This window comes from Zootoca vivipara, chromosome 8, assembly GCF_965207765.1.
Source record: "Zootoca vivipara chromosome 8, rZooViv2.hap1.1, whole genome shotgun sequence".
In the NCBI taxonomy this organism is placed as follows: domain Eukaryota; kingdom Metazoa; phylum Chordata; class Lepidosauria; order Squamata; family Lacertidae; genus Zootoca; species Zootoca vivipara.
Window position 1 is genome coordinate 36,313,060 of NC_142591.1, and position 14,100 is coordinate 36,327,159.

The 14,100-nt window shown below is 38.4% G+C and overlaps 1 protein-coding gene across 1 annotated transcript; it reads left to right on the plus strand.

Moving 5' to 3' along the window:
* The first annotated feature begins 883 nt into the window (after positions 1-883).
* On the plus strand, positions 884-13,774 carry LOC148684809 (protein-glutamine gamma-glutamyltransferase 5-like). Its single transcript, XM_088675290.1, has 11 exons — positions 884-962; positions 2,285-2,403; positions 4,025-4,153; positions 5,998-6,175; positions 8,756-8,888; positions 9,269-9,372; positions 10,270-10,512; positions 10,606-10,932; positions 12,053-12,213; positions 13,061-13,194; positions 13,597-13,774. The coding sequence occupies exons 1-11, from the start codon at positions 884-886 to the stop codon at positions 13,772-13,774; spliced, it is 1,785 nt and encodes a 594-aa protein (XP_088531416.1).
* Positions 13,775-14,100: the final 326 nt, after the last annotated feature.

The following is a 14,100-nucleotide window of genomic DNA, read 5'->3' on the forward strand; positions in this document are numbered from 1 at the left end:
TGATGTTGCGAATGTTATGTCAGAGAGTTGTATTCATAGAGGTCTGCAGAGCTTTTTCTTTCAATGGAGAACACTGAATGAACATGAAAAAGAAAAACATTTTTATGGAACTATTCATAGAATTCCCTTAATACACTTCGCCAACAGTAGATGGCTCACACAGATAGATAACCCTTCTGAATATTTCAGTAAGCAAAAAACAACATATGTGTTGACTTGTGCAGCTTTAGCTTGTGCTTGTTTACTCAAAGTAAGTTTCTGTGATTTCAGACAAGGTTATTCCCAAGTAAATAGGTATAGGATTGTTATTGCATTGAATGTATGGGGTGAAATTGCAAAAAACCAAAACCAAAACCCAAAACAAACCAAATCACCCAAATATATATTTATAAAATTGCATGCAGTTATTAGAAAAAAGGAAAAGAACACACCCCACTTACTTTCAGAATTTAGTAAAAAGAGATGCATACATATTGTATCATGTTCATTCTTTGATCTTCAGAGGACCTAAATTCTAAAGATACAAATTATTGTTCATCTTTGGAAGCCAGCAATTATCTTTATTGATTCTACTATGCTTCTTTGAAGTTGGGCATCATGTTAATCTCACATATCCTATAAAAAGTTTTGCATCTTTATTCTTTCACCAACAATTGTAAACGAGTTTAGGCAAAACAGTTCTTGCATTCACTTCCTTTTTGAACAACTTTCTTGAATAGGTCCGAAACCCTGCGAATCCCTCGGAACAAGGAGCATTTTTCCTTTAGGGGGATGTCCAGATCAAAGCCGTTGGAATGCTTACTACAAACTCCATAATGAACAATGCCTCCATGTCAGTCTGTTCCCTCCCGCCAGTGCCTGTATTGGCTGCTACACTCTGAATATGTGTCTAGTGTCATGTGAACATTCAAGCACCCAACATCTGGGAGACTTTTATGTTCTCTTCAACCCTTGGTGTTCCGGTAAGAATCAATAAGAAACTCCTTGTCTGGATAGTGTTGCTAAGCAACTTGCTTGCAGACACAATTTGTGAGAACGTGTATTTCTGTAGTAGTAGTAGTAGTAGTAGTAGTAGTGAGGACAGACTTTTTGGTTGAGTCGGGAAATATGTATATTCTGGAGTATAAGACGACTGGGAGTATGAGATGACCCCCAACTTTTCCAGTTAAAATATAGAGTTTGGGAAATACTCACCGTACAAGAAATACGACCCAGCGTATAAGACGACCCACGACTTTTGAGAATATTTTCCTGGGTTAAAAAGTAGTCTTATACGCAGGAATATACAGACTCAAGGTAGTATCATATGATTAATGAAACTCTGGAAATGGTATTTATTTAATTACTAATTTTTTTTACAGTTCAAAATAAACATTTTACAAATTTATTAATATCCAATGACTTCCCTTCTTCTCTTTCCATGGTTCATTTTAAATATCTTCCATTCCTGCATATTTTACTATAACCATTCAAGTTAGTTTTCCATTTTTACACCATTCAAACATTAATTACACTGTTAAATTTATCTCAATGCCACCAGCATTTTCAGTTGTGTACAATTATCTTTCATATATTCAATAAACGTTTTACACTCTTCTTTAAATATATAAAAAAATTCCTTCAGTAGCACCTTAAAGACCAACTAAGTTTTTATTTTGGTATGAGCTTTCGTGTGCATTTTGGTATGAGCTTTCGAAGTTGGTCTTTAAGGTGCTACTGAAGGAATTTTTTTTATTTTACTTCGATCCAGACCAACACGGCTACCTACCTGTAACCAGAACTTTAAATATATGTTCCTCTTGCTCTCTTATTCAACGTGTTAGACCTTCAAGTTCTGCATATTCTAACATCTTAAGTTGCCAATCCTCTTTGTCTGGGACCTCGCTCATTTTTCATTTTGGGGCTAACAAAACACGAGCCTGGGATTAGACATATTTTTACCAAACCATTCCTTCAACTGTAGCTATTGAAAGCAGTACTGCAAAGTAGCCATTTTGTTTATCCATTATTTGATGGATTCATTTGCAGCATGTAGATCCAAATTGGTTTGCCATATTTAAAGCATGATTGATATTAGAGGCCTGTCCCAAAGGTATGATAATAAGGGGTCATTTACATATGCATCAAAATAATCTCATCACAGCTGAATGCATGAACTGCCTGTACTGGGAAAAATATAAATATCATCCCTAATCTGGTATCTCAGAGCTGGTGTAAATTATATGAAAATTCTGCCCTTGATATTGGAACTTTTTCAGAGACCTTGTCTATATTGTTTTCTCAGATGACCCTGTCTATTTAGACAACCATGCTCACAGAGAAGAGTATGTCCTGAATGAGCATGGGATTATATTCCAGGGGGTTCCCAAACATGTAACTTCTCATCCATGGCATTTTGGACAGGTAAATGCAAGATTATGGCTCTTGAATGTATTATGACTTGTACCTTAGTGTTTAGATTGCTTAATTATACTCTTGGACACAAATTGTCTATGGGAAAAGAGATGCACATAACGTGCTTTCTATCGAGTGGCTGCAACCAGTGTTGCATATTTAAAAGTAAAATTCCCATGCACTCTTTCATGGCAGTGAGCCCTGCTGAATCAGTAGGAGTTACTTACATATAGTTACTTCCATGTACACACAGTTTCACAAATGGAGGGCGTGTTAATTGACTTAGTCCAAGGAGTCTTAGTCCAAGCTTAAAAAATCCTTCCAGTAGCACCTTAGAGACCAACTAAGTTTGTCATAGGTATGAGCTTTCGTGTGCATGCACACTCATACCTATGACAAACTTAGTTGGTCTCTAAGGTGCTACTGGAAGGATTTTTTATTTTTATTTTGACTGCGTGAGACCAACACGGCTACCTACCTGTAAGTAGTCCTAGCTTGTGAGTTAGTCCTTTGTCTGCAGGCCTCAGTGAAAGATAAATAGGAATATTGCCCAGGCAGCAGCTATCCCGGTCTCTGAATACACAGGTGTTTTTAAAACAGGTAGAAGCATACATTTTTGTACCCTTAAGTTTATATAACTTGGGGCCAAATCGCAAGTGAAATCCATTGAAATTAGCTCTAAAACACACGTCACACAATCTTGTGCATGTTTACTCAGAAGTAAGTTCCACAGTGTTTGATGGGGATCTCGAGTAAAGTGTTTAGGGTTGTGGCTTCAATTTGTGAAATTAGTGGAGTATCTTTCCTAGTAAGTGTGTGTCTTATTGTATATTCATCTAACGGACAAGGCTCCCCAGATAGGAAAAAAGGGCCCCAATAAACTTGTTAAACCTTATGTCTCTTTCTTGCATACAGGGATGGCCTTTAGTAATATAGCCTCCTGAGTGAGGACAAAATTTGGCATCCCCACCGCAAATGTTTCTTATTTTCACAATAATTCATTTTGGTACAATTGTTTTTGAATGAATATTCTCAATAGGTACCCATAAAAATATAGGTTTAAGATGATGATGATAATGATAATAATAACAATGTTGCACCCCCTTGCCTCAGAACCCTTTGGGTGGGGTGGGGGAACTGCCTGAACTGCCCTAAATCAATTGCTGCTTCATTATTTCCTTAAAATGAAATAGTAACCTTCATTAAAGCTTTGAAGGGTGTACATTCATTTATATTTTAATAATTATTTGCCTAACCAGTTCAGTTAGAAGTTTCATGGGTGGTGGTGGATGGAATTTATTGGTTGTCAGCTCTAATGTAAAACCACCCTGTTCACATTTCAAAAATGGCACTAACTTAATAAAGCAATTTGACTTGAAAAGCAAAGTGAGAAGCAGTTATTTCTACTTATATTTAGCTAGCCTACATTTCTTGGTATCAGCATCATTCCTATTATTATTATTATTATTATTATTATTATTATTATTATTATTATTATTACCTCACATTTCCAGTTCCACAGATTCCTGGCAGTCCAGTAGTTGTCCTCTGCTACAACAGGGAAATTTTTGTTCTGTATATTTGTGTCACATATGGCTTCAAAATGAGTGCTCATATTTTGTGTGTTTAGTTCCAAGATGGCATTCTGGATATCTGTCTGAAAATTCTGGACACAAGTACAAACTTCCTTCGTGATCCTGGCATGGATTATTCCTGTCGCAATGATCCTGTGTACATCAGCAGGGTGTTGAACAGTATGGTAAAGTTTGAATACAGGACATTTAATTGACTCTTGTGGATATATTTGCCTATAATCACCCCTGGCATTGGTTTGCCTCTGTCTTTCCAGTCATTACTAGCGGCTGGCTCATCACAAAACTGTCAGCAGGCACAACCCCAGAGAAATTCCTAGGAAATGTGTGTTTGGCTTATGTAAATTGCTAAATTGCCCGCTGATAAGTCAGCTTTGCAAAAGTGACTGTGCCTGTCTTTGTTAACGGGGGAAATGGTCGTTATGATGTTGGAGAACAATAGTACATCTCTTAAATGGCAGCCCCCTGGTCCCAATAAATATCTCTTAAATCCCTGGCAGCAATAAGAACTGCAACAAATGTTTATATATATAAATATATATGAAAAAACACCCACAATCACCACCTTCAATAAGATGCAGACGATTTTCTATTCCTAATAGTTTTCTGCCATGTTTCAGAAGCCCAGCTGACTTCTCCTAGACACTAGGCATTTTGTGTTGTTGGTTCCATGCTGTGGAATGCTGTTCCAAAAGAGATTTGGCAGGGATCCTTGCTGACAATTTTCAAATGCCTCTCAATGTTCTTTTTATGCTACCTGGCCTATTCAGTTGTTTAGTTCACCCCCAAGATGGGCCAGTCACTTTTATGATTATTTTGCATTGCTTTTATGGTATCTTAGTTTTGCACCTGTAAGTATCGTTATGCACTGCATTGATAGTTTATATGAGTGGGTGCTTTGCAAATATTTTTTATATATTAAAAAACAAAAACAGGGTACTGGATGGTAGAATTAGAATCAAAGAGATGAAAGTGATGAAATAATATAAAATCTCACCCTACAAAGCAGTCTTCTCCAATATTGGATGTCCCGATGATGTTGGACTACAACTTTTGTTATAATTTATAACTAAAATAATAAATTATGTTATAATAGCAATAACAATAACAATTAATGGCATGCCAAGAGGTTGGGGATGATGGGCATTCCAGTCTAGCAACATTGAGTTACCCACATTGGGAAAGGTTTCAGGATGGGGGAAGGAAGCGAGAGAAGAATATGGTCTGCAATTCATGCACCCAATGCTAAATTTATGGACATATTAGTGACCGGATGAGGACCATTGGTAGCTCAATGGAAATATTTCTGAGCATTCTATCAATAGAATATAATAGCAATGTTTTTTTTTAAAAAAAGAAAAGAGATGTGCATTGTTATTTATTTTTAATTTCCCTGAAGTTTTGCCTAAACAGCTCTTATTGAAATTTAATTCTTCACACAAACACACATGAAAAGTCCTGTGAGATGATGTATTGAGTACCAGAGTGAATCTTAAATTCACTTACTGTGGAGTGGCGGGGGGGGGGGGGGAGTCAGAGCACAATGTGCCATTGCCCACCTTAAAGGGACCACCATTACTTGTTCTGATACGTCAGGCTGAATATAGCAACTGAATGTGATCCAAACTCTGTTTTCTATTTGTCCCCCCCCTTTAAAAAAAAAGCCTGTACAATTTCAACAGGGATTTGCTTTATTTAATCTTGTAAAACAGCATGTAGATGACTGATTCTCTGTAAATATTTATATAAATGTCCATCTTCTCATGCAAAAAAGCAGAGAGCAATGGCATCTGAAAAACGGTATGCCTACTGTATAGTATAATAAGAACTGAGCAGGCGGATTTGTGCTTTAAACTATTGCATTTACATGCATATATCCCGGGTCAAGATTAATTATTTCAGGTATACGTTAGTCACATACTGTTGCCTTTTATGATAGGGGTGATCATTGTGCATGAAGCGATGTATGTTGATTCCATGGAATGTTCAAGATGCACCTTTCTGTTTTCAGATCTGTTGCCATAAGAAGAAAAGCATTCTGAAACTTCCACCCAGTAATAACTACTTGCAGGGACACAATCCTTTAATGTGGAATGGAAGTGCCCCTATCCTCCGCCAGTGGTTTCAGAGCAAATGCAAACCTGTCAAATATGGATACTGCGGGACTTTTGCTTCGGTCCTGTGTACAGGTAGGGCGCACGAGTGGTCCTAACAGAAAAATGCTTTCTCAGATGCAGATGACAACTTCTAAATTCAGTAAAAAATTAAATGGTGTCTGTTTGGTGTGGTGGGATGAAACCCAGAAATGTCAGATAAAGAACTATTCCCCCCCCCCCCCAAAAAAGAATGCTAGTTATTACAAATGTATAAAGTATAAAGGCTGAAATTCTACTATTTCTACATAGCTCAGCTGGTAGAGCATGAGATTCTTAATCTCAGGGTTGTGGGTTCAAGCCTCACATTGGGCAAAAGATTCTTGAATTGCAGGGGGCTGGACTAGATGAGCCTTGTGGTTCTTTCCAACTACTCAATGATTCTACTATTTCTACCCATACATGAACATTTAGTAAAGAACAAAAAACAAAGTCAGAGAGTATAGCAACATTATAAGGAGGAAAGGAAGTATAATAACAAAAGACATTTTGGAATTCAGGAGGGTAGTCTTCTCAAGGAATGGTGTGAGACTGCATTGTCCTAGTCTTTGGTATGCAGTGCTCCCCATTGTGCCCAGGAACATAGGAAGTGCTGTCTGTCAAGTCAAATCACTGGTTCATCTGGCTCAGTATTGTTCTTGACATGAACTGATAGCAGGTCTCCTGCATTTCAAACCGGGCTTTCCCCCTACCCTTTTCTGGAGATGCCAAGGATCAAATCGTTTTGCATAAAAAGTATGTGCTCTACCACTGAGCTGTGGCTTTCCCTAAGCACAAGCATGCTTGAAACACCATGGCTATTTCTGAGCAGCACATTAGTGTGCAAATTCCATGTGCTCCCAAAATGTACTGACGCTAGCATGATAACTGCATGTTCAAAGCTGCTCTCTAAAGCAGGGAAACAGGAATAGCCCAATTTGCAGTGGTTTAATACAGTATAACCTCATCAAATGGCAAATTTTGGTACCTTTAAAGGCCATAGGTTACTGGCCACTAGGGTACTACTGGCATTGGGTTTTGATGAATCCTGAGGCAAAGCAGAATGCCTTGGAGTTATTTTGAGCCTGTCAATGGCAAAGTAGGTTATCTGCTGAAAGCAAAAGGAATGTTTTTTTTTAGAGTTCCATAGCCAGTGGGGGATGATAGAAAAAGTGAAAGCAAAGACCAGGAAGAACTTCATTTATTTACTAGCTGCATTTGAGAACTTTTACAGGAAATATTCAAATAATATAAAAAGGCTGTGAACATTAGATTTACATTAAACAGGATAAAGATGAATGAATTGTTGAAGCAACTGGGAAATTAACTGTAAGATGTGCTGAATATTATTGGCCATTTATACTAGATAAAAGTAGACAGTAAAAAAAAAATGTCTGCCATATACAGAAATGTCTGGGGTTACAGAAACACATTGCCAAAGCTGCAATAGTCTATTTTCTGCCCTGATGTTATAAAACCATCTGTGCTGCTGACATATGCTGCTGGTTAGATTGTCAAGTAAATATACAGAAATCAGGGCAAAGCGGATTCTTACTACAAAAGCCTTAGAATCCATTTACAAATATGACACTGGGTCATATCATTTCCTAACACATTGGCTGTTCATAATAGAGGTAACATAGTAATGTGAGACTGTGTACAACCCATACATTTAAAACACATTACTTTCACCAAAACACCCTGAGAATTGTAGTTTGTTAAGGATGCTAGGGACTGTAGCTCTGTGAAGGATTAACTACTGTTTTTGGGATTCTTTGAGGGAAGCAATGCGATTTAAATGTATGATGCATAAGCAGACTAATGTTAAATAGTTCTGCACAAACAGGATTGAAGCCATGATGGGCCAATGAGAAGTAAGAAGAAGGTATCTGCATGATATGAAGTAGTACAAACTTTAAAAACAAAGGGAGCAAAAATAACGCAATGGCCACGCTCAGTGACGTTTAACAGTCATAGGAAGTTGAGTATCAGTTAGAAAAGAAAACCAGAAAATTGAGAAGGGAACATCTGAATTACCCTGTTGGAGCCCTTATTAGGTTAGCCAATATTGTGTCATTCAGGTACTCATTGACCATGAGGTCTGACAATGAAGGGACACCACATTGTGATGACACCTCATTGGCTACCCTTGGCTTACAACAGGCACCCCCAAACTGCGGCCCTCCATATGTTTTAGCCTACAACTCCCATGATCCCTAGCTAACAGGACTAGTGGTCAGGGATGATGGGAATTGTAGTCCAAAACATCTGGAGGGCCGAAGTTTGGGGAAGCCTGGCTTACAACATCCTGGAAGAGGACAGACTGCCTGGAACGCTGAGCAGGAGCAAACCTGTTAGGGGCTGAGCCTGTGTTGCAATGGTATATATGTGTTAAAAGAGTCATATTCTTCCAACTATAGATACACTTGACTAGGCTTTCCTTGGAAATAACACATGCAGTTTGATAAGCAGATGGTTTGTTGTTTCTTGAACTACCAAAGTCTATGTAGCCTGAGTACATATGGGCTTTGTTGCAAATAGTTACATGGTTTTTACTGAGTTAGGAAGGCAAGTTTTCTGTCTCAGTGTGTGTGCAAAACATATGATATCAGTGTTGGGGTATTTCATCTTTTACAGTTATGAGATGTTTGGGAATCCCAAGCCGGGTCGTCACAGGCTTCTATTGCCCTTTGAATGCTGTTGATCCTCTCGCTGTCCAGGAGGTTTATGACTATACAGGCAAAACTTTAAGTGGCAAAGAACACATCTGGTAAGTGAGCAACACCAGAGATGTTGAAGAATAAAATCAGAGCAGTCGATTGGAGAAGCTTTGGCATGAGAGTGACCAAGGATTCACAAGTAGTTTTGAAAGGGTATATGGCTTATGATGACTGCACTTATGATGATGTCCACTATATCAGCTACAGTCTCCATTGTAAAGTAATAAAAACATTCATTTTCTTTAAAATTAGTTACTTTCTTGAAGCCCTAAAGTCAAGTTAAAATTTTCTAAATGATACTCAATCTTTGTACTGGCATTCCATACAACATGGGATCTTTTTATCCTAACTCATTACTGAATGCTCGGGTTTCTTCAGAATTGGCTTTGTATTTCGACACAGGAAGTGTCTGAATTTCTGTATTCTACAGGGTACATCATTGCTGGAATGAATCTTGGATGGCCCGAAAAGACATAAACCAAGCTATGAGTGACTGGCAATATCTGGATCCGACACCTATAGAAACTAGTAAAGGTAAATGAAGCCTCTTTCACAGGGCTTTTTTTTCATCCCGAACTCATGTAACTCAGTGTTGGCACCTCTCAGGTGGGCTCCATTGCCATTATAAGAGAACAAGGGAGGCATTTATGGTGAGTTCTGACACCTCTTTTTCTAGAAAAATAGCACTGCTCTTTCCCAATCCAGAGATAATCATGTATAAGAAGGCATTGCACATTGTTAGCAACCCGCAAATAATAACTGATGAGAATAATAACTGATAATAACTGAATAAATAATAACTGAAGAGAAGAGAGCTGGATATTATCTCCTTATGTATGGCAGATTGTAATATGCCTCTTCCTCTAAACTCTGAAGTGCTGGTGAGGCTGCATTGGTAGGCAAGAAGCCCCAGTCCACATGAAAGGTGTCCAACATGTAGCTGCATTGTAGGTACCTCCCATATGGTCTGGGATGGGTTAGTGCTTCAGTGGCTTCCATGCTGTCAGCCAGCATAATATGAGTATTTGTCCCACAAATTGAATTTGTCTCATACCAACAGCAAAAACAGGAGATTTAGCAAAGCAGTCATATACGGCTGGTGTTAAGCTTGGCAGGTAATAAGTTGCACGGCTATGTTAGACTGCAACCATGGTAGCCATTTCCCAGGTCCATAGATCAGGGATGGTGTCCCTCAGATGTTGCGGATGCTGGCTGGAGATGATGGGAGTTGGAATCCACCAATATATGGAGAGTACCATTTTGGTTATTCATGCCTACAAACTTTCATAGCAGGTTCTTTCTTTCTTTGGATGAAGCTGGATTCTCAGGGATTGCCAGCTGTATTGTTAAGATAAATATGGATTCTTAAAGTTTAGGATAGTGATCAACCAGAATACCACTGAACAACATGTTTGCCCTTGTTTACCTTAGGATCAGTGTGCAGTGGCCCTATCTGGGTCAAAAGCATCAGAGATGGAGATGTGGATACTGATTCTGATGGCCCTCGTGTATTTTGTATGCTAAATGCAAGGAGTACAGCCTGGGTTTCTCAAGGTAGAGGCAAGAAGACAAAACTGCACTGTGATATCTGGCCTTGTGGGCAATGTATCAGTACCAAGAGTGTTGGCGGAGATTTGCGTGAGGATGTCACTGGCGCTTACAAACATGAATTAGGTAATGACCAATTTTAATGAGAATAATGTTTAACATGTCGATATAGTAAAGTAAAAAGTGATCATTGGAGATATGTTATTTGCCCCCAACCAGGTTCTCCGCAAGAGAAAAAAGCCTTCTATAAAGCTTGCAGAAAAATCAATTCTCAATACCTCAATGCTCCCAATTCTGAAATCGACAAAGATATAGCTTCCCAGAGAAACAAAACTTTGAAAGACACTGGGGTGACAATGAAATTTAAGATGGCTAATTGTCCCCTTTATGGTCAAGATGTTCAAATAAAGTGGATGCTTGAAAACCTGTCGAATGAGACTAAAGACAGGAAATTCAACCTGTGTGCTCAGGGAATGATATATAATGGCTGCTCACTGGATCCAATCTGGAAAGACTGTGTGCATGTTACACTTGGCCCTAAAGAAGGTAAGCCTTATCTATTTATTTAACTTATTTATATATACGGTCTTAATGCAGCATATTCAAATAAAAATATATTACAAGGCCCAGGGACATTAAAAAATCTTCATCTGACACTCAACGTTTTGGTATGTATAGCAACCACCTGCTGCCTCAGTTTAATTAGCCAAAAGCCTGGAAGAAGACGAATATTTTTGCCTGGTGCCTAAAGATATTTAATGAAGGTGCCAGACAGACCTCCCTGGGGAAAGATTTCCACGGTGTTACAATCAAGCAGCCTCTTAGGGGTACCTGGAAAGACACATTGAGATTTTTGTAATGCAGCACCCAAATGTATGTTTGGAGAACAAATGAGGATTCAGATTGATAATTTGAAATCATGCATTTGGGCCTGTCTTCTGCCATTTGGTGACATTTACTGAGTGCTATTAATTTGAGATATAAAGTGGAAAAGAGCATCGCACTCCCACAAATTAGCTGTACCTTCTGGTAATATAGATATCATTTGGAAAATGTGAACATGCAAAAACTGCTTTGGAATTGCATGTAAAACACTCTCAGAGTTTTCTCTTTGTTTCAACAAATAGCTGTATCAGATCTTGAGAATGTTCGCCATCTAACACTCTGATCCTATAATCATTACTTGGAAAGAAATCCTACTAATTTATAGAATTTACATTTAGGCAACTCTGCTTAGGCTGCAATTAATGACAGAGTCATCCATCCTTTAAACAGCAGGCAGTAGACCCACTTGTTCTACATTATTGACGATCATTTAATAATCTATCACAAGAACATTTAGATTTGGTTCCGTAAGCGATAACATGTTTCACAAAATAACCTTCCTCAAACTGGTGCTCTCTGAAGTACGATTCCTATAAGCCCCATCTAGCATGTCTTGGATGACAGTAATTGTTTTCAAAAACATCTGGAAGACATCAGGTTGCAGAAAGCTCAAATGATTTGACTTTTATGTTATTGTTTATGTTTCCCTTGTCACAATTTCCCTGAAAATGACTCACTGATGAGACTCAAGCCAACCCTTAGAATGGGGAGGAATTCCTGAAATATTCTAGAATGGAAATTCTGACTCTAAAAAGTATGTTCAATACATTTTGCCTTGCAGCGAAGATGATCAAGATAGAGATACCCTATGAAAGTTATGGGTCACATCTTTGGGATTATAATATTATGAGGGTAGCAGCTGTCTCAATGCCAGAGCCTAAGGGAGAAATCATGATGGTGGAGAGGGATATCCTGATCGACAGCCTACCCATTGAGATAAAGGTAATGACCATTTGGCCCTTACAATGAACTAGCAATGGCAGGCTCAGACAATTTGGCAAGAGGATAACTGAAGTCATGAGGATAACTGAAGCCAATATCTGTTTACCTTGGAGGATTGGAGCATAAAAGATATATAATAATTTTGTGGCATTTGCTTATTTTTAATTTGTAATGTTTTCATGGTGCTAAATAGTTCATATTTCAATATTGTGTGAACTGCTCAGAAGTCTTTATTGACTGAGGGGGAAGGGTCAGCAAATGATCTAAATTACACACACACACACACACACACACACAAACACAGTAGAAAATTGTACCAAACAGCAAACCTGCCATTCCACATCAGATCCCTATACTGTCGGATCCCCTTCATCTGTGTGTGAAGCCCCAAATCTTTTGTGTGTGTGTACACAAACACAAACACACAGAGAACAGTAGGGGCTTGTGTGGTGTGGCAGAACCATGAAATTGCCCTCCTGTTGCCAGTATTGCTACACCTTACCTGAATGGGGATGGGACAGGGCAGAAGCCATGCAATGAACCAGCAAGAGCACCAATTCACACAACCTACCTTCACTCTGTACCAGCACTTTCAAGGTAGCTCTACATCACAATTTAACTAATGGTCAGCATTAGCAATATACTAATCAATGTAACAATGTAAAAACAAGTTTAAAAAATTAAAAAATAGTCTACTAGCACCTTAGAAACTAACTAAGTAAAAGGTGCTACTAGACAATTTTTTATTTATTTTATTTATTTTTATTTTTTAATTTATTTTGACTGCGTCAGACCAACACGGCTACCGACCTGAATGTAAAAACAAGTGCTTGTTTTCACCAAATAGGTTTTAAACTATCCAAAATTGAATGCACCATGTTCAGCTGAAGTCACCTTCTCTAATCCCCTCAAAGAAGATCTCAAGAACTGTGTGCTGCACTTGGAGGGTTATGGACTGTTTGGTGAGCCGATCGCTACTGAGTAAGTTAAGCCACAGTTTTGGTTTGCATCTACCTTGAGGTTGTTCTTGTTTCCACCTTCACTCTTGTTGTCAGCTATGAAGTTCCATACTGTAGCTTTAATGACAATGTTCACTGAGCCTGTGTGCATCCCATGCATTTAAAGCACATGATTTCACCCAAGGAATTCTGGGAATTGTAGTTCACCCCTCACAGGGCTACATTTCGTAGCACCTTTAACATACTATGATTCTCAGAATTGCTTGAGGGGGGCGCATGTGCTTTAAATGCAGTGTGTAATGTCGTTCGTGACATCCTGTAGTCAAAGAGGTCAACTCCTCAATCAACTAAAGGTGGTTTGCCTAAATCATTGCATGTACAAATATCATCACACACACCCCTCTCTCCTTTATCTCTTCTGCAGACTGGGAACACTGGCTGCTAATCACAAGGCAGAAACGTGTGTTGAGTTTACTCCATATAGGAATGGCAAACACCGATTCATTGCCAATGTCAGCTGCAACAAGTTCTGTAACTGCAAAGGATATGCCAACATAGACATAGGGAATCCCCCAGCAACCTCTGGAGAAGGAGGAGCATAAGTAATACAAGAGTCAAGAGGGAAAACACTGAATATGTAAATAATAAAGATATGTTTTGTAGTTCTATCAAAAGGAGTTGGATAAAATCAAGGTGTATGGTTTGTATCTTATATGTATCTCACAGAACAAAAGAACTTTTAAGGCTACCCTAAATGTCAAAGGCCACTTCACAAAACTCTACTGACCATTCCAGAAATGTGTTTTGACAATTGCTTGGTCATTATTTGCTCAAATATAATTTGCAAATTTTCCTGAGAATATTGAGATACGTATTTCCACATTCTGGAACTGACTTTTAACATATAAAATTACACATGTATTTGAAA